The 26700-nt window shown below is 40.7% G+C and overlaps 1 protein-coding gene across 1 annotated transcript in view; it reads left to right on the forward strand.

Annotated features, from left to right (window-relative positions):
- The window catches only part of LOC308306718 (uncharacterized protein), a gene marked incomplete at both ends in the record, with an annotated part of 11680 nt that extends 3341 nt beyond the window's left edge, over positions 1 to 8339 (forward strand). Inside the window, 2 exons of the mRNA XM_080751762.1 lie at positions 4748 to 4933; positions 8224 to 8339. Of these exons, the coding sequence (XP_080607888.1) occupies positions 4748 to 4933; positions 8224 to 8339 (302 nt within the window). The remainder of the gene's footprint in view (positions 1 to 4747; positions 4934 to 8223) is intronic.
- Between the last annotated feature and the right edge of the window lie 18361 nt (positions 8340 to 26700).

The following is a 26700-nucleotide window of genomic DNA, read 5'->3' on the forward strand; positions in this document are numbered from 1 at the left end:
GGCTTAAGTTCTCCGAATAAACAAAGGTTCCATCACACAAAGATTTGGAGGACCCCCTATAGTAACTCTGAGGACACCTAGGGGTCCCGGAACCCCTGTCGAAGTATACCCCCTTTTATACAGTATATCTCTATACATCTATACTATAATTTTGCGAATGTCTGAGTGAGTGAGTGAGTGTCTGTCTGTCTGTCACAGCGTTTCTCCTCGGTGGCTGGAGCAATTGATCTGAAATCGCATCACCATCAGCATATGAACACACCTGACATAACTGTGAAGCCCGTTTGTCACTTTCACAAATCGTATGCTGTATATTAGCATTTTTATGGTGTATCTATATCTATTTAGCCTACAGTACCTTTTGTGACCACACATGTTAAGGGAGGGGCGCTGTTGTTCAGGCCATGCACAATCACACACAAACCCACACACACACACACACACACACACACACACACACACACACACACACACACACACGGGGGGGGGGGGGGGGGGGGGGCTGGCCCTGTTACAGATGTTGTCCAAAAATCATGCAGATCGGTACACAGTATCTCTGTAGCCGTTAAATGGAACGGGTATTTCTTACATTGATGCTCATACATATTAGCATGCAAGCACCAGTTAAAGTTACTTTCCATCCCTCATATACTGTGTGCACAGTGCACATCCCATAACCCACACACTGCACATCATTTCGGAGCTCATATCTTTGAACGGGTAAGGGCTAGTAAACTATATACAGTAAATAATCTATCCCTAGCCCCAACCTTAACCCCAACAGATACATGCCCAACACTAGCCCTTATCCTAACATTAAAGATGTGGTGCCATGACATTTCCCCCCTAAAACATGATGATCAGGTATTATGATCACAGTAGGAAAAAAAGTGTGCCGAAAGTGTTAAAATTATGTTTTTATGAGGCCACACCCACCAGTTCATTGGTGGTGACCCAGCTGAAGTTAGCCACACCTGCAGTATTGGGTGTATGGTAAAAGTGGAGGGGATCTGGGGATGATATCATGATGTCATTATATCAGTGTATTTCAATTGGGCATTTTGACTCAGAGGCTTTCAGCTTCCAGGAAGTAACCAAAAATACACAGGGAAGACATATTTGCATATTATAACCCCACCTGCAGGGTCTATTAGATCAGTGGTTCTCAAACTTTGAGCCCCCATTAATCGACAACATTTTGATCGAAATATACTGACAATTCAAAGATCACTTTTTATGTAAGTAACGTAATGTTTTCTATCCAGTAACAGTTGCAAGTCAAAATTCGTTCTTAATTTGGTTTAAAGCTTTACAGCAGCACGTTCACATACAAGTTTGTAGTATCTCTGCGTACCCCCATTTGAGAAACACTGTATTAGAGTAATGTTAACGCCATAGACACATACAAAACAGAAAAAGTACAAAACTATGGCACCACCTCTTTAATCCTAACCTAATCCTTACCTAATTTTCATGTTACTGAACTGAATTAAAAGCTTTGGGGAGAATATGTCCAAAAAAGTGGCCTGTCATCACACAGCACAGACAAATTATAAAATACAAATCAATCAGTTCCATATGAAGCTACAGCCAAATGCAACTCCACCAGTGTTGCCATATCCGCGTATTATAAGCGACGTTGGGCTTGTTTTTCTGTAAAGTTCCTTGTAAACATCGATATTTTTTTTCCTTTCTTCTAAATATCATACGATTTTAGCCGACTAAATTTACAGTTGATTTAGTTATCTAAATAATACCTGATTCATAATTTGCTGTGTGCCAAAAATAGACAATAATATCTTCATATAATTTTAGTCGACGAAATGCATCTTATATTTACAATTGGCTTAAAGCCGCAGCCCACTTTGGCACAGGGCACAGGACACAGGGCAGTCCACAGTCAACGGACATGAAGCCTGCAGCAACATTCCAACACTCCCCCAGAGAGAGAGAGAGAGAGAGGGAGAGGGAGAGGGAGAGGGAGAGGGAGAGGGAGGAGAGAAGCGCGCACACTTGGGGGGGGGGGGGGGGGGGGGGGGGGCAATGCACATAGAGAGACAGAGAGACAGCAGAGAGAGAGAAAGAGTGAGAGAGACAGCAGAGAGACAGAAAGAGAGAGAGAGAGAGAGAGAGAGAGAGAGAGAGAGAGAGAGAGAGAGAAAGACAGGGTTTAGCTCACACTTGGATCACACTTTCTACTTAGCCTAACTGTTTCACCTCAACCGCGCCAATTATCATTAATGTCCTTTTTTATATGCAAATCGCTATTGCAGTATCACACCCAAAAAACTGATTCAACCCCCCTATAAATGTGACACATATAAATTATGTTTGCTTTATTTAATTACTTCACTTCAAGGCATAAGCATATACATTTAATTGATATAACTCAAATATTATTAATAGTGCCAGATGTGATACATTTACATTATGTTGGCTTTATTTAAATGTATTTAATTATAATATATGCAAATGTATTGAATTGATGTAACTGAACAAATATTAATCGTGCTTACCTTAAATATATACATTTACAATATATGCATTTTTATTAAATTGTTCCAACTCAAATGTAATTAATAGTGCTTATACAAAATCTATTCATTTAACATTATGCATTTATATTACATTCATGTAACTCAAATCTTAGTAATGGAATTTAAAAACACATTGAAAATGAGTTCCAATGAAAACTCCCAGAGTCCCATAAACCACGCCTCTCACCAATTTTATTGAGTAGTTTTTAAGGCTGAAATCATTCTGAGAATATTGTTTGAATCCAACTCAATTTTATTAAGTACATTTTACAGATCTGAGAAGTGACTCCAGCCCTTTCCCTTGATTGGTCAAATAAGTTGGTCACATGTTATGCAAAGCATGCTGGGAACAGCATTTTTCTAGGTTTTCAGGGAAATGTTTAAGCTTTCGGGAGCTAAAAATGCTAAATGTATCATATCAATGTGTCTGCCTTGGCAAGATGACTGTCATATGTCAGAATTTGATTTGTCAGTATTTGAGCCTAAACCCTAACCCTAACTGCTAGGCTGCTAGTTTAAGCTTGAGCTCCCTCCCCATGCTAGGCTAAAAGAGAAGAACTCATGGTAACTTTGAGGTTATTGCGTTGGTTTTCTCTTAAATGTTCTGATTATTCAATAATCACTGCTATTGCATACATCCATTATGCATCTGTATGTTGATATTGTAAAACTTGAAACAAATCATCCAGAAGAAAACCTGAAACCGAACTCTTCTTATGTAAATGTAAAAGTATTTTATTTATCTTAGCTTAATTCCATAAAAATGAGTTGAACCAACACATTTACGTTAACATTTGTTTGAGTTGGACAAACGTAAATTAATTAAGTTCATATAATTAACTTGGCTTAAGTTAATGAAAATGAGTTGGACTAATTGAACAACATGCATTGCATTGAATGTAGATTTGACTTGGGACTACATATATCCCATATATAAATTTACTCATATAAAATGGGTGGAAAAGTTTCACACATTTAAAATGTGTTCAACTGAGAGATTATTTTTTTGGGTGCATGTATTTGAGTGTTTTCTTTGTTGAAAGGTGTAAGTCATAGTGTTCTCTCTCTCTCTCTCTCTCTCTCACACCCTCCCAACTGACACAGTGGGAATGTTACAATTTTGTCTGGATAAACTCCAGTCCCATGCACATACAGTCTACAGTACACATACACTCCATGTATTGAAGAGATAGTCACATTTAAGTAATTAGTGCTTATTATTAAACATAACTCTTTTGCTTCAGTCATCACATCAATTTCAGAAGGCTTACTTTTAGCTAAGTGAAATAATAATATTAGTATTACTAATAATAATAATAAATAATGTTAATTAATGACACACACACACACACACACACACACACACACACACACACACACACACACACACACACACACACACACACACACTCAAAATACATGAAGAAACAGTGCTTTTTGTGGGCAACATGGCTTGGAGCAGTTGTGCGTGTGTGCATGTGAGCACGCGAAGCGTGCGAACACTAGGATTCGCCCGCCGAAGGCGGGCGATATTCTAGTAGTTGAACATCTGTTCAGAGAGAGAGAGAGAGAGAGAGAGAGAGAGAGAGAGAGAGAGAGAGAGAGAGAGAGAGAGAGAGAGAGAGTTGGTGGGTGGGTATTGGACGCATCACAGCTCCCATCCCATTGGTCTGGAGACCACGAGTGGTTCTTGAGGGGGTTCCAGGTGGTCCCCAGCTAGCTGATGGAGAGTTGGTAACCAAATGGACCCTTATAGATCTTTAACTCTTTAGAGCTTAAAATAAAACCAAATGGACCCTTGTGTACCCTTGCAGGTCCTTTTGGTTTAGTTTTACGCTCTCAAGAGTTACATTATTGTTAAACATCTGCATTACTTAATAAAGAATTGTTATTTTGATCATGTTTGTCTGTTACAGTATATGTCAATCTGGGAACCCATCGTCAAATGAAAAACAGCGCACTCTCTGTTTTGTTCCGTTTCAGAATCTGTCTTGAGATATTATCTATATGGCACCACTTAAAATACGGCATGTAATTGTAGACAAAATTGTATCCAACGATAACAAAATATTCTGAATCTTGGGTTGGGTCTGAGAGGCTAAATCTCAACAAATAGTGGTCCTTGGCTCAAATGCAGAATAAATAATGGACCTCGATATGAAAAGGTTTGAAAACCACATCACTAGTTCTTTGCCCCCTTCATCCCACAGAAATCACAGATGGCGGCAGCCAGGAGGAGGAGGTACATGTACACGCTCCCTGGCGCAGACATAACACGCTCCCCGGTCTGCCCTCCCACCACCAGCGCTACCTGAGGAACGTCGCCCAGAACCCCTACGACGAAGAGGAGGGCGACGGAGAGGAGCACGGCCTACAGAGCCTCGGGCTAACGAGAGGTCAGTAGTCTCGCGTCACCAGACTGTTGACTCCCACAATATGCAAATGCTCCCATCATACAGTCTGGGAGACGGAAGTTCTAATCATGAGTATCCAGCTTTTTTACAGCCGCTCACATTTATGCTAATATAAATGGAAATCATCTAAGCATATGATATGATATGATATGATATGATATGATATGATATGATATGATATGATATGATAGGCCTATAGTACGTTCACACTGAATTTTTCCTTGCGACACAGCAGCCAAGTATGCTAAACATATAAGCAAACACACATTTGACATAACAAGGAACAAAACAGGATTACATACATAAGGACATACAGACAAGAGCAATGTCCACCGCCTAGCCTACCTCTGGCCAAGCTCCTGATTAAGCTTTAAAGTAGCCTGATGGATAAAGGACCTTTTTAGTCTGACCTTATTTTATGCTGGAATGCCGTATCTCCTTCCTGAAGGCCTATATTCTCTATACACATGGCTATTGTTAGAGGTAATATTTCTTGCCAATATATTGCTGCTTATCAGAAATTATATTTTAAAATATATTTTTGAGGACGGAAATGCCAGCTTACATTACTCGGATTTCAGGAGGTATAGTTCCAGATACAATATAGCATTCGGAGATTGTGGAATAGTTGCCTGGCTATAATACGCGAGACTAAGAGGTCAGTGCCCCCCAACCCCCCAGTCACTGTCCCCGCTACATCTCACCCACACCACCACCACCAAGGTTATTGACGTGGAATTCCGGATCAATCAGTGATCGTGATCGATGAGGCAAATAGGAGACCAGACAATATTCTAGGTGGTGATGGATATGCTTTATGTCCATGATATCATGGGAAGAAGTACAATAACACTCATCTCAGTGGTACGGTAGACCAGTGGTACCAATCATTTTAGCCTGTGACCCCAAAGAGAAATTATATATTTGCCCGGGACTCAAACTAGCAGATCTACAAACTTGTAGATCGTCTATTTTCACTACTTCTTAAACATTTGTGTTCTAATATATGGAATTTCTTAGATTTTTCTTTTACTTCTTCATGAAATTACTGAAAAAATCATTTAATTCGTTTTTTAATTCATGAAAAAAATGTTTTGAAATAATAATAATTCAAAACAAAATATAGGAAACCAAAAATGAAGGGACCCATAAAAATATGTCTGCGAACCACTAATGGGTCCCGACCCATTGTTTGGAAAACAGTGTGGTAGAGATCCTAGTTATACTGTGGCTGCTTCAAGGACAGGCTGAACCATAAAAGCTGTACCAAAGCAATAGCTATCAGGCCTAGTGGAGACATCCTAGGCTCTTACAAGCTACCAAATATCATAATGTATTGTAGAAGCATTATAAGTGATGGTAAATATAAAGGTTAGATGTAAGCAGCCATAGCATTTCTTCTTCAGTTATTATAGCTAAAGCGGCACAATGTTACGGTTCTTTAATTGCGACCGTATATATATTTATACTTTTAACAAAAGGTTTTTCTCTGTAGTAGCGGTTCAGTGATATCTCCCTTCCGACGTGAGCAGCTTTTGTTCTCAACACACCTTGTAGTAAAAAAACATCACCTTAAAAATTTAGGTCACAGTTTAGTATGTGAACGGTCACAGCTTGACTGTAGATCTGTCTGTCTGTCTGTCTGTCTGTCTGTCTGTCTGTCTCTCTGTCTGTCTGTCTGTCTATAACGCCTGACACTGTGGTTCCCCTGACACATCACTGTGATGTCAGGGGAACCACACTAACAGAATCCCTTATATGCCCATACATGGAGATCCCTGATGTCATCAATATTAAGCCCACATCTAACAGGACTTCATATGGGAATGCCCATATACTGTATGGAGGCCACATCGGCCACATACCACACTAACAGAATCCATATATGGCCAAGACAGATGGCCAAGACAGCCATATCGTGTGGCTGGTTCTACAGACAGGGATCTCCATGTATGGGCATACAAGGGATTGTATATATGATGTCAGATGTCATAGACGTAAAAGGACTTTCACATAACGAATAACTGAGTAAGCATGTTTAAGCTCTCACAGCATGTCTCCATATACAGTACATGGATCTCCATATATGGGTACCAGGGGGCTCCATATATGGGTACCATGGGGCTCCATATATGGGTAACTGGTCCGATATCACTGGCCAGATGGCCAAGACTTTAGGCCGAGGTCGCATGTCGCCCTGAGGCGTCTTATAGTGAATAAAACGTAATTTTGTCCTATCTGTACTGTAAAATATGTTAATACAATATAACTTACAAGGGATGGTTGTATTGTGTCTCCCTGCTCTACTATTGAGACATTTAGATGGTGTCAAAGGTCATGTTTCACCTAGACACAGGATCTGACACAAATCTTGGTTGCATAGGAAAAAGTAGTTTCATAACTGTTACAAATCACTGGTACAAGGTCAACTAAAAGGAGATCCTATAGCTTTTCGCCTTATTTACACAGGAACCACTTTATGTATCTCATATAACATTGAAGGACAGACGGATACACAGTACTTTGCATGGGATATCATCATAACAAAAGGGAAAAAAGCATTCAAAAAGAAGGAAAAGGTTGAATGTGATTAATGAACGCAGAGGACAAGGTAAAATCTTCATTTACCCCTGGGAGGTAACAGCAGCTAATTGGCTCTGCCTCTATTTTGGACAGCCAACACCAAAGGAGGAGTGACTGACTGGCAGACGTGAACACAAGGTGTTCATTAGAAAGCTGTGTGTGTGTGTAGTGTGTGTGTGTGTGTGTGTGTGGGGGGGGGGGGGGGGGGGGTTGTCAAAGGTCAACTTCTTCTTTCCACCAGGGGGTCAGAAGGTCGTACACAATAGCTGGCCAATTAAATACCAGACTCAGAGTTTTGTAAATGAGGCTTTATTTGCTAGAGGACCTTTCATTTTGGTCGCCATATATTTCCTCATGGTAATGGTATCCAAACAATATGTATCTTGATTTGCTTCCGCTGCTGATTACACAGGGTAATGAAATACATATGGTTGTTGCCGGGTGGAAACCTTGTATGACGATCTACAAGCACACAACGCCTCGCGGTGCTTGTAGATGTGCTATTTTCGCTAGTTTTGTGCGACAGTCTCGTATGATGAAGCAGGGTTTATTTTAGGGATAAACAAATTTGAAACTTTTGTAAGATACAAGGTTTCTGCCCGACAGTTGATATGCACTTGTCCTTGATGATGAGTCGGTTCTACTAAACTAAAGACACAATGTTTCTTTTTTTCTCTTTTTCTCTGTAGGACACATGGACACCAAGAGAAAGAAACTGTGGCTAAACAAGGAGGCAGAATCTAAAAAGAAAAGAGCCCCGCGCAATTTGTTCCCTCGATTCGGTGGGATTGGGACTTGGTTTTAGGCACACACTCACACACACGTGCGCGTGCACACATGTAGGCTACACACACACACGCACACACACACACACACGCACGCACGCACGCACGCACGCACGCACACACAGACTCACACGCACGCACGCACGCACGCACACACGCACACACACGCACTCATGTGCTCATTGACAGGAGTTCTGTCAATCATATGTGGCATTAGTGCTCAGTTACAGAACAACTGCTGTGCCTTCTCTCCCCATCAGCTCCACAGAGCAGAGCTAAACTCCCATCAGCCCACCCGTCATCCTGTATGCAAGATGCTAGTCCCATTCCCTCCTCTATAGCCCACCCGCCTTCTTTTCTCCATCTTTCTCTATACGCATCAGGTTTCAGCAGCCAAATTAGTCTACAGAGATCACACTTGTTTTGTTTGTTTTGTTTTGGGTTTCAAAGAGACATATTTAATAGCTTTTTACTAATTCTGTTGTTTATGTGGGTTGGACGTTGACCCCTAAGGACACTGAGTGCACGTTGACTCTCATAAAATGTTGGTTATTATTAGTCTTGTCTTACTGGACTCTTCCGCTTTTGTTTTATATTTTTCAGAGAGAATGCTTTGATAAATGTTGCAGTTTTAATTCTAGGGAGAAAAATGAGTGTTACAGTGGCAGCATTGAATGTGAGGGATAGTGCAAATGTGTTAACCTACCTTGAGCCCTATTATATTCTTGGTCGTATAATGGTGTTGTCGTGGAAATAGCCAATCTACAAGCTCACAACGCATTGAATGGTGACGCGCTGTGAGCTTGTAGAACAGTTTCGTTTTTTATTGCCTATAATGACGAGCCAAAAATAGGGATGCCAGGTTGAAAATGGATTATATTGTATCGATTGTGATTACACTGAGGATAAATAAAGGTCAAGTTGTTCAGTGGTCTTGTCTTTCGACAACAGACACGAAAGAGGGAGAGGAATAGCTAAAGAGTAGAAGGCTCAATCAACACTTTGTTATACGACCACATCGCACAAAAATAACTCATTTTCTATTTGAAAATCCATTATGTTTTGGCATATACGACAAGGTCGTATGGCAGTACGGTATAAATCAGGCTTAAGGGGGACAACAGTGTGAGAAATGGGATGAAGGATTGCAACGTTATTATAGAAAAGACCTTTAATGCTCTTGTGCACTCTGCTATCCTACGTGAAAATCAACTACTGTAGCATTTTCCCGGTTGGTTTTTCTTTTTTCTGGCCTGATCATTCATAAACCCAGATTGTCTGGGGAAAGTAGTTAGTTATTTACTACTAGTGGCTATAAAGCCAGTAGCGTAGCCACCTGGCGGCATCGGAAACAATCCGTGGTTGGGGTGGTGGCTCTGACCTTTCATAAGCTAGAGAGGTTTTTACGTCACATTATGTCCTGTATGGAAGGAAGCTGATGCACTTGGGCTGTTGACACAACCATCTGCATTGCTTTGCAGTTGAGGTCATACAGTATACAGCAGTGGTTCTCAACCTTTTCAGGCCACAACCCCCCAAAATAATCATAATTGAACTGGGGACCTCCCACCCTGATAAGTACTTACTGTATATTTATTTTTATTTTTCCATTTCCTTTCTGAAATGAATAAAGGCTGAAAGGTTGAGAACCACTGAGATACAGTTCCCATACAAGGCAGTGATATTCTGTGGCAGTGGTGGAAAAAGTACTCACATTTTATACTTAAGTAAAAGTATCAATACTGCAATGTAGAAATACTCTGTTACAAGTACATTCAAATTCTGGAATTAAAAAATTACCGTACAAAGGTATTGGTATCAAAATATACTTAAAGTACAAACGTAGAAAGTACTCATTGTGTGCAGAATGTCCCATTTCACAAGTTTTCAAATGTATAAACATCTTTGGAAAATAGCAGATCTACAAGCTCACAATACGTCGCCAAGATTGGAAAGACTCCAGTAAAGTACAGATACCTCAAAATTGTACTTAAGCACTTAGTTAATACACCACTGCTCTGTGGTGCCTCTGTAGAAGGCCAGTAGGACCTGGGAACTTCTGGTTCCATGTATACATCCGAGGGGACTCAGTGGTGTGAATCACAGTGAATGTGAATGTTATCTGAATGTCGTCAGCAGGGGTGTCGCACCAAATTCTGGGCCCTGGGTACTACTATTGAAAAATAGCAGATATGCATGCTCACAGCGCGGCACGGTGCCGCACTGTGAGCTTGTATATTTGCTATTTTTGAAAAATCTTGAACATTTTTGCAAGTCTTTGAATATTTCAAGTCCTTTTGAAAAACCCATGTTTCTATGCCAGTGGTGCTCAAACTTTTTAATGTGAAGGACCCCCAAAATGATATGTATTTGGCCACGGAACCCCCATCTCAAAATATTTAGTTCCAGGGACCCCCCAGAAGCAAAATGTTCCCTTAAAAAATACATATATTCAAAGATTTGCACACATTTTCATGACTTTAAAAAAATAGCAGATCTACAAGCTCGCAGCACGGCGCTGTGAGCTTGTATATCTGCTATTTTTCAATAGCTAAAGTATAAACTAAATCCAGGCCCCTCCACCTTGGGCCCTAGTAACTCAGTCCCACTTTTACCCCCCTTGTAACGCCCCTGGTCGTCAGCCACATTCAGAACATAATATTCATCCGTCTTCTGCTGCTCACCCCACAGAGTGAAACATTATCATTTTTTCACAAGCCCACTGTTTTTATTTGTGTCTTTTGATGTCAGTTCCCATGTTTGTGTTTGATGTTTGTGTTTTTATAACCATCAATTTGCCCAATCAGATTTGTTTTTAAGGTGCATTTGTGCCTAGTATAGGCAGGACTGTTGGTGAGATAAATACTAATTTTTTACGACATTCTGCCAATAAAGCCTTAAGTGAAGTATAGATTATTTGTGGTGGCATCTTTTATTTATTGTATTGTATAATGTTACAGTTCATGTGGGAAATCAGTAGGAATGAGAAAGAAGCGTGTCATGTTCTTTTTATTCTTCTTCTCCTCATATTCAGTTCCTTTATAGTATATCATATGATGTGATATACACTTTCATCACTTTCCATTTATAATATCAAATCTCAAAGAAAAGAAAAACCTTGTTGGCTTCAATTATTATTACAATGGCCACATTGACCAAATATTTGAATTAGGGGCCTTCTGTCGCCCTATAAACAATGTCAAATCATCATAATCATGGATAAAGTCTGTTCTTTTTTGTTTTACGGTAGTCTGGTCACATCAGTGCTCTGAAATACATGTATGTGTTTCTTTATGCTAGCAGCAGCTGTCTTACAATAAACTAGCTAGTACAAGAGCTCTCTTGCAGTATGCAATACTGTACCTTCATTATATCAACAGCTCTCCTGCGGTAGGCCTACGGGGGGGGGGGGGGGGGGGGGACTGAGTTACTAGGGCCCAAGGTGGAGGGGCCTTAATTATTTTATACTTTAGCTATTTTAGAAAATGTATGCAAATCTTTGAATAGATGTATTTTTTAAGCGGACATTTGTAACTCAAATTTTGCTTCTCGGGGGACCCTGGAACTAAATATTTTGAGATGGGGGTCCGTGGCCAAATACATATAATTTTGGGGGTCCTTCACATGAAAAAAATGTGAGCACCACTGACATAGAAACAAAGAAAAAAGATTTGAAATATTCAAAGACTTGCACAAATTTTCACGATTTTTCAAAAATAGCAGATCTACAAGGTTTGCAGAGCGGCACTCTGTGATCTTGTATATCTGCTATTTTTCAATAGTTAAGGCACAAAATGATGCGTAATAATAATGCGTTCCCAGTCTAAATGGGTTAAACCGCAGTGAATCCTTGTACCTTGGGCCCAGAATTTGGTGCGACGCCCCTGTACGCACTGTACCTTAATTGAACGGAAACCATGGGTCAGAACGCAGCAGACATGTCTGTCTGTCACATTGGCACCGCAGCGAAAAGCAGCAGCAGTGTTTCTGTTTATTTTGAATAAGCCTGCAGTGTTGCTGTATTATTCATGCGGCGGACCACGTGCACATGACCCAGCAAGTCATTTGGTCCTCATTCCCATGCAGGGGAGGCGGCCGTCTCCAAGGGTTTAATTAAATAGTGTTGAGGCAGTGGTCCATCTCCCACCATTGCCTTTCATTTAAAGCCTCCCCACCCATCCATCCTATTCCTATTCCTACCCCGGTGCCATTGCACACAACACTTCTGACTGGGGAAGGAAAAACACTGTGAAAATCGGATCCTCCAATTGACTTCCACTCCGAGAGTGTCTGTCTATCTCTTAACCACTTAAACCCCACAGTGGGTCTATACTAGTATACACTTCGACGCACAGCGAATAGCGAAAAGAGCAGATCTACACATTCACAACGCCTGAGCTTGTACATTGGCCCATCTGACTGTCATATGACATATAGGGCAGTGAACAGTGTGATGTGATGTGTTGTGAGCTTGTAGATCTACCTGTTGCTATAGCCTCCAACAATAAAGGCTTTGTAGACCTGGCATTCTATAGTGCAGGGGTCTTCAACGTTTTCAGGCCAAGGACACATTAGTTGAGAGATAAATGAAGCAGGGACCCCCACTGGGCCCACAACCTTTTCATAGATTATAATTTAATCTTTTGACAGCACAATCATCAGTGTATTTTGGATTCATGTCAATTTGTGTTCTCAGATATTTAACCACTTGAACCTTCAATACTTAATAAACTTGACCTTTCACTCTGTACTTAATGTGCTCTTTTCCCCCTCTAAACCAAACCTCTTTGCCAAAAATAGCCAATCTACAAGCTCACAACGCCTCGCAGCGTGAGGCGTTGTGAGCTTGTAGATCGGCTATTTTTGGCTAAAGTTCTCAGAATATGGACACTATAGGGTTCAAGTGGAATATAAGAAATTAGAAAAAAAAAAGTTTCTATCACACAAACGATTTGGAGGACCCTCTGTAGTAACTCTGAGGACCCCCTAGGGGTCCCGAACCCCCTGTTGAAGACCCCTGGCTTAGACTGACGATATAGGTTCTTGGTTTACCTATGATCCTAGATTACTATTTCTATACATTTGATGTATTACCAGTAAGCAAGTTTTTCTTGCTCATTGTAAATCACTCTGGATTAAGAGCGTCTGTAGCAACTCATAATGTAATAACGGCTCATAATGTAATAAGGGCTCATAATGTAATAAGAAAAATGTAATAAAAACTCATAATGTAATAATCAGCTCATAATGTAATAAAAAAACGAGCGCATAACGTAATAATGGATTTTTCAATAATGTAATAATGTAATAATGTGTTACATTAAGAACCTCCACATAGGAGGCTCATAATGTAATACAACTTCATAATGTAATAATGTATTTTTATTACATTATGAGCTTTTATTACATTTTAATTATTACATTATGTGCTTGTTTTTATTACATTATGAGCTGATTATTACATTATGAGTTTTTATTACATGTTTTTATTACATTATGAGCCCTCATTACATTATGAGTTGCTACACACCTTGCCAACTTTGTTGATGAAGAATGGAGCAACTATCTGCTAAACATGCAGCAAATTAATACATATGGGGATCATTTAGCTGTACAAAGAGCATCCACAATGTTCAACATACAGTTCGTGATTGTATCGGCACTGGGTGTTGATGCAACATCGATAATATCCCCATGTGGTCAGTATGACAGTCTGCCATTGCTAGTTCCGGGCCACTTTGCCGAAGGTCATGGGGATCATTATGTAAGCCTTGATGGACCAGTCACACACTTGATTCAAAGAGTCCACGAAGCAGAGGATGGCACACCCACTTCGATCTGTCCCTCACTTTGGCCCTAAGTCTAGCCTTCACTCTGGCCCTGACTCGGTACCTCACTCTGGCCCTGACTCGGTCCCTCACTCTGAGTCTGGCCCTAAATCTGGCCCTCACTCTCGGCGTAAGGCCCTCACTCTGGCCCTGACCCGGTACCTCATTCTGGCCCTAAGTCTGGACAGATCGAAGTGGTGCGCTCTTTGAATCAAGTGTGTGACTGGTCCATCAAGGCTTACATAATGGTCCCCATGACCTTCGGCAGGGGTTGACACTAAGGTCTAATAGGCACTTGCCCGTCAGGCAAGTACAGGTCATGTTCTACTTGCCCAAAGGTCATGTACACTTGCGCAACACTCGTCCATTATAAAATGATAGGTAAGATTTTAATTACCACTCAATTTAACTCAATAACAATTTTGAATCATACCTCAATACCTCCAAATCCAAATACCTAGGTAGTTATGATTGCTATGGTTTCACACTTTGTCATTTTTTTTTTTTTTTATGGCCACGTTCAGGTGTTTACACAGATATCTCGTGTCGTGTTTATAGACGGTCGTGTCCCCTCTCAAATGAGCACTTGCCCGGTCGGGCAACCTGAAAGCAAACTTCACCTGCCCCAAAGTTTTATTTACCGGGGGCAGGTGGGCAAGCCTTAGTGTCAATGCTTGTTCGGCAAAGTGGCCCAGAACTAGCAATGGCAGACTGTCGTCATACTGACCACATGGGGATATTATCGATGTTGCATCAACACTCAATGATACTTGTTTGCACTAACTAGCATTGACTGCTATGGTCTCTTTTGCAAGACACTTTATGTATATATTCTTATATATTATTCGCCCCCTCTATTGATGCACCTTCTCCTTATTGGTACTGTACTGCTCTTGTCCTTGTTTTTTTTTTCCCCCCTCTTATCTATCTTTCTTACGTCTCTGTAACTTTGTAAATAACTGTATACTGCTGTGCTACTACTGGACAACTAAATTTCCCCCTTGGGATAATAAAGGTATCTATCTATCTATCTATCTATCTATCTATACAATCACAAACTGTATGTTGAACATTGTGGATGCTCTTTGTACAGTTAAATGATCCCCATATATATTCATTTGCTGCATGTTTAGCAGATAGTTGCTCCATTCTTCATCAACAAAGTTGGCAGGGTGTGTAGCAACTCATAATGTAATAGGGGCTTATAATGTAATAAAAACATGTAATAAAAACTCATAATGTAATAATCAGCTCATAATGTAATAAAAAAACAAGTGCATAATGTAATAATTAAAATGTAATAAAAGCTCATAATGTAATAATCATCTCATAATGTAATAAAAATATGTTATTACATTATAAAGTTGTATTACATTATGAGCCTCCTATGTGGAAGTTCTTAATGTAACACATTATTACATTATTACATTATTGAAAAATCCATTATTACGTTATGCGCTCGTTTTTTTTATTACATTATGAGTTTTTATTACATTTATCTTATTACATTATGAGCCCTTATTACATTATGAGCCGTTATTACATTATGAGTTGCTACAGCGTCTGCTAAATGCCTAAATTATAAAAAGTAATTGTAAATGGCTGTCAGCCACTTGTGGTATCATTTAAGGATTAAAGTGCAGGCTGTTAGACATTCATCAATGGAAAGACTGAGCTGTTGAATAATATGTAACCTTTTATAATAAGGGTTAAGGGAAATCACAGGGTATTACGCTATGTATCAGCAACAGGGTATTATGCTTTTTTTTCCAGCAACTGATTGAAGTACAAAGTGTGTGGCGTAACAAAGAGGGATGGACGCTTCACAAATACAAAGTATTGTTATCAAAATGCTTCACGCATGTTTTTATCATATCTTTCAAAAACAGAGACATGGTCAATTGTTCAGACAGATGGACCTCCTCTTCATTGTTATCATTAAATAAAGGACTTGAAGTCCTTCAAGCCATTCAAATTGTGGGTCGAGGCTGAAGCGAAATGTATAGCGCCACTGAAATTAATGAATGTGAATTGCGTTTCGTTAATTGAATTTCATTGGATTAACCCAACATGAAATTGAAATGGCAAATGAAACGCCACAAACACCTATAATAGAAGCTTTGCTGGTAAATCCCCCCAACACCTCATTACTCCTGTTGCAGGTCATCTGATTATCACAAGGTTATTATTGTGTCCTCAGTCTCAAAGCTTTGCAGAGAGTAAATATACAACAGAAATAAAACAGTGGTTGTCTGAACCAGTGGTTCTCAAATGGTTTAATTTCAAGGACCCACATAACTCTAGAGTGACAAGTGTATAGCTACAAATGGAACCAAATGGGCTACAGGCCTGGCTGTGATTGATTGCTTGATTGAATATTTAACAGTTTGCAACAACAACAAAAAAAAGCACAGAAAGTATAATTCTATACAAGAGTATGCTAAAAGGGATTAAAGCTAAGAAAGCACTATGGCTTGTTTCCATTGGGGTCCTGTGTATTCAATTAATCGAAACCAATGATGTCCCCCGGACCCCACTGTTCTTAAACGCTACAGTAGTGATTCATTGAATACTTTATTAGCTATGTTTGAAGACGGTACAGAAGTACAGTGGCAAAACAATGCTAAATGGACAGCACAAAAAGGCCTGTGGGGCTTGTTTCCATTGTGGTCCATATTGTAGCTACTGTAACTGTAGTGAAAGGATTTGAATTACTAAAAGGATTTCCCCTGAATAATATGTGTGAGAAGCAGGGGTGTCACAAGGGGGGAAAGTGGGACTGAGTTACTAGGGCCCAAGGTGGAGGGGCCTAAATTATTTTATACTTTAGCTATTGAAAAATAGCAGATATACAAGCTCACAGCGCGGCACCGAGTGCCACGCTGCAAGCTTGTAGATCTGCTATTTTTGAAAAGTCGTGAAAATGTGTGCAAATCTTAGAGTATTTTTTAAGTGAACATTTGTAACTCAAATATTTACTTCTGGGGGGGTCCCTGGATCTAAATATTTTGAGATGGGGGTCTGTGGCCAAATACATATCATTTTGGGGGTGCTTCACATGAAAAGGTTTGAGCACCACTAACATAGAAACAGGTTTTTCAAAAAACCTTAGAAGGATTTAGAAGACGAGTCAAAAATATTCAAAGACTTGGCCACGGACCCCCATCTCAAAATATTTAGTTCCAGGGACCCCCAGAAGCAAAATTTTAGTTACAAATGTTCGCTTAAAAAATACATATTCAAATATTTGCACAAATCTTCACGATTTTTCAAAATAGCAGATCTACAAGCTCGCAGCGCGGCACTCGGTGCCGTGCTGTGAGCTTGTATAGCTGCTATTTTTCAGTAGTTAAAGCACAAAATAATGCATTCCCAGTCTAAATGGGGAGCCCGCAGTGAATCCTTGTACCCAGGGCCCAGAATTTGGTGCAACACCCCTGGTGAGAAGAGATAGCGATGTGGTTTGCAAATTGAACCAACCACCTGTTTGTTAGCTCATTTTGAAACGGCTGTCACACAGGGGGATTTAAACAGAGCTCATTTGGAGAATGGACTCAGCAGAGATTAGACCAGTGATGGAAGAACTACTCACATGTTTTACTTAAGTAAAAGTATCAATACTGCAAATATACTCTGTTACAAGTAGAAGTCCCGTATTCAAAAAGTACAATAGTATTGGCATCAAAATATACTTAAAGTACCAAAGGTAAAAGTACTCATTGTGCAGAATTTCAAAACGTATAAATCATCTTTTGAAAATGGCAGATCTACAAGCTGAAATGTTTTATTTAAGTTCAATACATGTACTTCGTTACTTTGCACCACTGGATTAGTCATTAGACAGGCTATCACCCCCCCTTTTCTTTTTTTTCTGCCTTTGTATTTGATGTTATGCTTTTGAAACTGATATTATCCTAGATAAAGTACTATGTTCTATCCGTCTGTCTTTCAATGTTATATGAGATACTTAAAGTGTGGTTCCTGTGGAAATAAGCCTCGGCTTTCTAGGATCTCCTTTTAGTTGACCTTGTACCAGTGATTTGTACTGTCATGAAACTGTACTTTTTTCTATTGCAAACACAAGTGTCCTCTTAAAGCAGCGAGCATCCATAACTGTGATAAAGTCAAACATGTAATATTATGTATCATTATTGACATTTGAGAACATTGCTTCCCCATCTTGCCAAATAGCTTGCTACTGACACTGTTGAATCATCGAGTAGTGCCCACAATATGTCTAATTTCTTCAGTGAGTGATTACTGTATGCTTGCTTGCTTTTTTTTTTTTTTTTTTTCATTCTGCTTAGCCAAAACCAAAGGCTTACAAGTTGTGTGTCTGTGTGCCAGTAGGTCAGTATAATGCAACACAAAACAACAGATGTATAGTGTGTGGCGTATACTTTACAATCTGAGTGCAGCAAACAATAACCTGTGTGACCCGTGTGATCACTCTACTCTAGTCTCAGGCAGAGACATATTGCAGGTTGAAAAGGCCCTTAACTGTGAACTAAACAAGATATGCACCTGGCTCAATGACAACAGACTCTCAATTCACCTAGGTAAAACTGAATGTATCCTCTTTGGATCTAGTCAGAAACTTAGCCTAGTTGAGAACTTCACAATTAAAGTAGGTGACACTGTGATAGAAAGAAAAAAACACATCTGCTACCTGGGTTGCATCCTGGAGGGCTAACCTATCCAGTGAAAAAATGACTACCAAGGTAATCAAAAAAGTCAACCAACGAATTCGTTTCTTGCAAAGGGTTGCCCCGCTGATCAATATTAAATCTCAAAAGACACTAGGAGGTGCTCTTATTGGGCCCCTCATTGATTACGGAGTCCTTGTCTGGTATCGCGACGCCCCAGCTGCTTTAAAGTTAAAGCTCCAAACAGCCCAGAACAAACTAATTAGGGTTGTGCTTGGTCTTCAACCTCAGACCCACCTTACAGATCATCACCACGAAAGCGTGGGGTGGCTCAAAGTAGCTGACAGAGTACAGCATCTTGCAATGGGCCTGGTGTACAAGATTCACTACACCTCCAAGATATCTGGCAAACTACTTCTTAAAGGTCAAGGATGTTCACGATCACAACACCAGAGGTAGCTCCACTAATCATCATCAACGTAGATTTAACACGAAACAAGGCTCTAACTCGTTCTCCTGCTATACCATCAACATGTGGAACGCCCTTCCACAAGCCTTAAAGGAGAGCAAATCCCTAGCCTCCTTCAAAATTGGTATGAAAAATCACCTTCAGACAGCTGCTACCCGTGACTTGTAAATAGACTAAGCCCCCATGCCCCCCCCCCCTTTTTTTCTTTTTTCTCTGCCTTTGTATTTGATGTTATGCTTTTGAAACTGATATTATCCTAGATAAAGTATGTTCTATCCGTCTGTCTTTCAATGTTATATGAGATACTTAAAGTGTGGTTCCTGTGGAAATAAGCCTCGGCTTTCTAGGATCTCCTTTTAGTTGACATTGTACCAGTGATCTGTACTGTCATGAAACTGTACTTTTTTCTTTTGCAAACTGCTAATAAATTCTTCAATCAATCAATCAAACTCTCAGTACCACCACACAAGATCACCTTAAACTTGCTCTCTTATTGAGCGGTGGTCACACCGTCTCCTTAGCGTGACCGTGTGTGTATGCGTCTACAGTAGGGGTGTGCCGATCTTGGTATCTCACGATACAATATCTATTGCAATATTAGGCTCTCGATAACAATAATATCACGATATTCAATATATTGCGATATTCGATATATTGCAAGAAATGTCATCAGTGATATACAGTATATCTGTAACTGAAAGAAAAGAAAAAAATCTGGAATTATACATTCATTCCATAATCTTATCCACGAGTTTCCTACGCCCCATAGTGCATTGCGCAAACGTTTGCATCGATCTTCCGGCGCCGATTTACAAGCTCTCAACGGGTTGCATCTGCGACGCGACGTGAGCTTGTATGTCTGCTGTTAAACCCGGAAGTTTGGTCCGGATAGTCTCCAGTAAACTTGTGGATAAGATTATTGTATAAATCGGCTATAAGTAGAAGAATCTTGCTTCCTCAAACAGTAAACAAACACTGACTGCAACTTTGCAGCCCACAATTTGTCTGTCCACAACAATGGGTAGGCCCTCCTCTGTTGTGTACAGGTGCTTTCTTGGCCCACAGATGATCATCATGGCTTAAAATCTGAGCTGGGTAGTGTGCGTTGGGAGGGAGGTGGGGAACAGCGAGGTGCCAAAGTTTTCAGATTTAAGTTTTAAAAGTTAAATATCTCCAAAACTACAAAACATTTCAAAGTAAAACATTCAAGCACGTGTGTTCACAGATAGGTGAATTATAAAAAGTATGAATGCAGTTTCTAGGTGAACGTGTTTTTTTGAGGCGCACAAAACTGCCATTGAGCCCCATGTTAATTTTCCGAATTTTGTAAAGACTCTAAAACCATGAAACATTTCAAATATTCATTTTCAGTTATGAAAAGTTATGGTGGAGGGTGGTGGGGCCCTAAAAAATGATCAGCCAGGGGCCCTTGCTGGGATTAATCCGTCCCTGTTTCTGCCATTGGACAGTGATGAGAAACACGGAGAGAGTTGGGGAATGACATGCAGCAAATCCGCCACTGGGCTTGCATGGGAATCGAACCCGGGACAAGCTGTCAGGCATCAAAGCCTACAGTATGTGGTACGCGCCTTAACCGCTTAACCATCAGCGCCCCCAATTCTTTCCAAGAACAATGACATTTGACAAGCTTTTTTGTCTATTGTGAATTCAGGCAAAATGGGAAAAATGCACTTATTCGTTCGTTGCATGCTTGGTGTGGTTTAGGTGTAGAGATTGCATTACAAACAGTTACTTCTGTGTTGTAAAAGTGTAGGCCTCTCACACCAAGGCTTACAAAACAGGCCTTTGAGATATTTGTTTCATAATGCAATTGTGAGGTACATTTTGCTACCAAAGTACATTTTGAATTCTGGACTTTTACTTGTAACGGAGTACTTCTACATTGCAGTATCGATACTTAAGTAAAAAAAATTAGTACTTTCCCATCACTATAATCCATCATATAGGGCTTGAAGAATATACGGGGAGAAATACAACGTGCATGAACAAAACGCACACACATACCGCAAGAGCTCGACTCATGTTCGTGCATACCGACTGTACAAACAATGTGGACACACACCTATGACAACCATGACCAAATAAATGCATCAGGAAATACATCATCATCTTCTCTTCATGCCCGCCTCTCTCTCTCTCTCTCTCTGTCTTCCATTGGCCAAAGTTTGATCAGGCATCAAAGCGCCTGATAGGCTGCCGCAGTGGCAGCGAGTTGTTGCTGTTGCTGGGATACTGTTGCTAGGATGGAGGCTCAGCAGGAAACATGTAATGAATCATGGATGGTTGATTTTTCTCTAAGCAACCTGATCTGTAATGCAGATGAGCCAACGCACCCCAACCCACCCCACCCCACCACCACCTCACCTCCCGCTACACTCAACCCCCCCCCCCCCCCCCCAACACCTCTGTATGGGTTCATTTAAAAAAAAAAAAGGGGGGGGGGGGGGGGAAATGGATTTGTTGGGGCTGCCATTTTGCATGGTCCCGGGGGTTGCTATAGGGAACAGCAGAATACCGACGTCGATTCTCATGCAAAGGGGCGGTGTCAAAGGTCATTATCAGTTATTTTTTTCAGAGGGAGAGACGCAGAAGGGGGACCGGCTGTGACCTCGCCTGACCTAGGATGATTATTCTTAGTCATGTGACATGCGAGGCTGGGCATCCGTCACCTCCTGAAATGAGCAGCGACACGTGTTACCTCCGCTCTCATGCTTCGTTTATGCTCCATCATACAGTGGTGTTGAGCGCAGAATATTAGCAGATCTCCAATCTCAAAGCGTCGCAGGTGTGACTCGTTGTGGGGCTTGCAGATCCGCTGTTTTCGGTAAGCGACACCCTCACATGATGAAGCACTAACTAGAAAGTGTAGTTGCCTATATTTGTGATGTCACATGAGGCTTGACCAGTCCTGTCTGAATAGACATTATATTGTCCTATCAGAAAGGGGATAGAACATGTCCATTGAACTCAATTCACTTTTGGGGTTTGGGGGTTACAGAAAAGGTTACTCTAGATGAAATAAAGCTGGAGAAGAACAATAGCCTGCAGGTTACCCTATAGACAACCACACTAATAATATATAATAACTAATCGCACCTCAGAGAGATAAAGACCAAAACATAGGAAAGGTTCAACATACAATTCACCTTCTGACCCTTTCTACCCTTTTGTTCCTTAATTGCAACAAAGGGAGAAAATAACATGTATATGCGGTTAATGCCATGATAAGACATATATTATGGAATATATACCTAATGCAATTCCATTTGGTGCCGCTGTAAGAAAAGCATTTAACAATGGAGACTTTGCTCGTTATTGTTCCACCTGGTACGGCGTATTTGTGCTTTCGAAGCTTGTGTAAAAGGCCTAATTAGAATTCACAAAAGGTCATCTATCTTAGCACAAACGCGCAGTTTAGACTTTAACAACCGCTGTGGGCATTTTTAATATCATGTTATTAGATTACATGGAGTATACATGCATGCTCTGTGTTTAGCAGGAGAGGACACGGGAAGGATATGTCAACCCCACAATTGAACCATGTTCGGCACAAGTTTATTATGATTTTTTTCTCTCGTGAAGAGTGCAGCTGTTTCATATCGTCTCTGTCAGGTGGAAAACCTTGTATGTCCAAAACCGTTACTTTTCAGGATTCAAATTCAAAAGCAGCAAAAGTAGCAGATCTACAACGTGTTTCAAGCTTGTGGATCTGCACTTGATGCTTTTGTGTGAGGCTGTAGTATGAGCAATTCATTTACGAAAAAACACAAAAGGTTTGAATGTGGAGATAAGAGGTTTCTGCCCGACAGCAACGACATGAAGTGGCACACAGTTAAACTGTTCATACGGAACACTTCTCTTATTGACACTCAACATCAGCCATAGAGCGCACATCAGTGTAAAAGTGGTAATTACCACGGACAGATGACTGACAATATGGGGCCTGCTGCCATCATAGGTGCACTGCCGAGCTACACGGTTGAGAGGATAGTGTTTTCCTATAGATGTCATATAAATATCAGATTCATCTTTTTTTATTGGTCATACATGCAGTCTTCCTACTTAAATGTTTTGCTTGTTTGTTTTTCTTGTTTGTGTAGCCTATTGCTTGTGATTATCCTGATGCTGGTTTCTTCTTATACCCTGGTGTCTGTTGTAAAACATGACATAGAGTCTAACAACGCCAACGACGGCAGGTTAATAGGTGTGCAGTCCATGAACTAAACACATCTCACTGTGTGTTGTGTTCAGTGGCGAATACCTGCCCAAAGTTTGCATGGCATCGCCTCACATTGCAGAACTGGACGCTTTCGGGATCGTTGACTTGTGTGGTGATGGTCTATGTATAATTTTGATAAACATAAATAGCCATTTTATGAAACACACACACACACACACACACACACACACACGCACACACACACACACACACACACACACACACACACACACACACACACACACACACACACACACACACACACACACACTATGAATCGCGAAACATGCACACACACACACACACACACACACACGCACGCACAGTCGCACACACGCATGCACGCGCACACACGCACACGCACGCACACGCACACGCACACGCAAAGCACAAGCAAATTGTCCCCTTTGGTCATGCAAAAACTCTCTGATTCTGGTTATATGATTATTATGTTTCATAAAACTTGTCAAATTAAAGAAATATATCACAAACCCCAAATCTTTACATACAGGACCAACTATTCACTAACCACAGTGTATTGCATATCCATCATCGTCTCCAGGCTCAGTTATAGTCATTTACCCTCCTTTTCCCGCTTGTCACTAAACAAATCCTTTTTAGAATCCAGTTGTACACCCCATGGTAATATCCTCTGACACGTTTGTTAGCGGCCTCTTGATCATTAATAATTATGCAAAGGAGGGTGATTTCTCAGCCGAGCAAAAAGAAAGCAATCTCACTATGCAAATGGCTGGAGGTCCCCGCAGAGTGTCGGCGATTAGATGTGTGTTGATAAACTCACTTATGATGAGTGACAGTGAGCGGTATTGGGGTCACACTGGTCAGCACCGCCGCAGACACTGAAGTGAAAATGCCAGGAAGGGTCCCCACAGATGCATGATGGGACAGGGATGAAACGGTGTAAAATGTCAACATAGTTGCCGTGTGCCCATTAATAACCAGAGTGTGAGAGAGGAAGAAGGAACCGGGGATGGGGGTAGTAATGAGATATTTGCTTTTTGATTGACGGCTTTGCCTATTTCTATGTCCCTTCTCTGAGAACTCCGCATTGCTGCCCTCCACTCCTGAACTGAACATCCCCAATAACCTTTCTCAGCAAACCTCATAAACTAGTATTTATAGCTGTGGCCTAATTTAACTGCTCATTAAATACAGTTCAAACACCTGAGCTTTGAACGCTAGGAAATATTTGAGTTGACACATTCACTTTTTGTATTTCAAATGTGGTTTTCATTTAAACAGGAGAGGTGTTTAAACTCTTGACTTACTGTAGCATCGAACAAAGACAAGAATGACTTACTGTAGCATCGAACAAAGACAAGAATGCGTATTTGTACGGTAGATCTCTCACAGCAGCAGCAGTTCAAGTCCCATTCCTCCTGTAGTTCACTGCTGAAGTGGTTCAACTTTACCAACACAAAGCTAACATACTGTACTAAAGAACACTTCAACCGTAAGAGACATCTGCTGAGAGCGACAGAATGTCATGGAACGATTCACTCTATTCTTTACATGCCTCGTCACATTGAGCACAGAGGTTCCATGTTTGAATCCCTGCCGGCCTAGTGTTCAATGTTGGAATACGTTGGAATTTCCGAGGCTAAAATACAAAAGAACAACTCAAAATCATCATAAGACTGAGGGCCCAAAGGTGCCTTGGTGTGGCGTGGTGTATTAGATTGGGGTGGCTGTGGCTCAGGAGGTAGAGCAAGTTTTCCAATGATCCATACTGTAGGTCGGCGGTTCAAATCCTGGCTCCACCTGTCTGCATGCCGAAAAGTCTTTGAGCAAGACTTCAGAGTCTTGTTCAAGGACCCCTCAAGGACCTCTAGTTGGTGCCTTGCATGGTTTCCTCCGCCATCGGTGTATGAATCTGTGGGTGAATGTAATGCACAATCTATGTAAAGCCCTTGGATTAAGGCGCTATACAAATTTACCATTTGATAGGTTGCCTCTGCTACGGACAGTTTGCAGGTTAAATTCCCATGCCGTCAAGGTGTTTCCTGATAAGTAAAGGTGAGGGCCTGAGGGGTTATGGTCTGAATGAACTGTCCAGCTGAAGCTTTATAGAAATGCGTTTTAAAGAAGATGATTGTGACAACTATGGTAATTACTTACTTAGCAAAATGATAAAGCCATTTCGAGTTTTTGGATAAAGCCATTTCGAGTTTCGCTCATTCAATTCAATTACTCAAATAGCTCAACAGTAAACTTTTAGCAAACAAGCTTAATCTCAACTCCTAAGCCTAAAGTTAATAGGAAACAACATTTCTGGTTTTAACGTGGGCCCTGATGGGGGTTTCTGTAGACTATTGGTCCAGTCAGATCGCAGCTTATAAACAGTCTCTCAGAGCCAATTGAGGACTCCTCTAATTCATGCGTACATTAGTTACATTAGTTCACTGGTTCTTAAGTTTGTTTTGGATTAAGAACCTCATTCCTGGTTTCTGAATCCATATAGCCTACCCCCTTCACCAAACTAAATTGTTTTGTGTTCTGTCATTTTAATTTCAATTCAATTGTCTTTTCATATGACATGAAACCAACATGACCATGAAAATTTGAATGCCTTTAAAATAAGATTTTTTAAATATTTTATCGTGATGCAATTTAGAAAGAGGAGGTTAACGCAACCTAAAATAATTTGTGTCCTCAAAATACCAAAATACAAGTGAACATAGTTTAACTCCTTGAACACCTTGAAACCTCTAACCGCGCGTGTGTGTGCGCACACAAGTTATGGCAGCTACATTAGTTAATGCCTAATCTCCCCAGAACAGACTCTGATGTGCCTGAGCTACGTACCGCTTTGGACTATTTTGTATTCATTAAAAGATGGTCACTCAACATGTTTCATACATCACTCCTCATGTTTTGGAGTGTGCCGCCTGTGAACAAAGTCTTGCAACAACACGGCGGTAGTTTACATTCTTACCCACAAGTCATTGCATGAGCTTGGGGGGAGCGTAACTATTCAAGCATGATCAATTTACTCAGGATCAGCATATTGACGAGCAGACAAGAGGAAGAGAGGGACACTATAGCCATCACTGCCAACTTGTTTAAAAGCATGTTTGTTTCTCAAGCTGATCAAAGGTATCAAGGCCTTGGCTAGACATGAGAGGTACTGCCTCTGCAATCTGCTTCCCTTTCACTCCCAACAAAACTAGCAAAGAA

The sequence above is a fragment of the Nannobrachium achirus genome, assembly GCF_963921795.1.
Source record: "Nannobrachium achirus genome assembly, chromosome: 21".
Lineage (NCBI taxonomy): Eukaryota > Metazoa > Chordata > Actinopteri > Myctophiformes > Myctophidae > Nannobrachium > Nannobrachium achirus.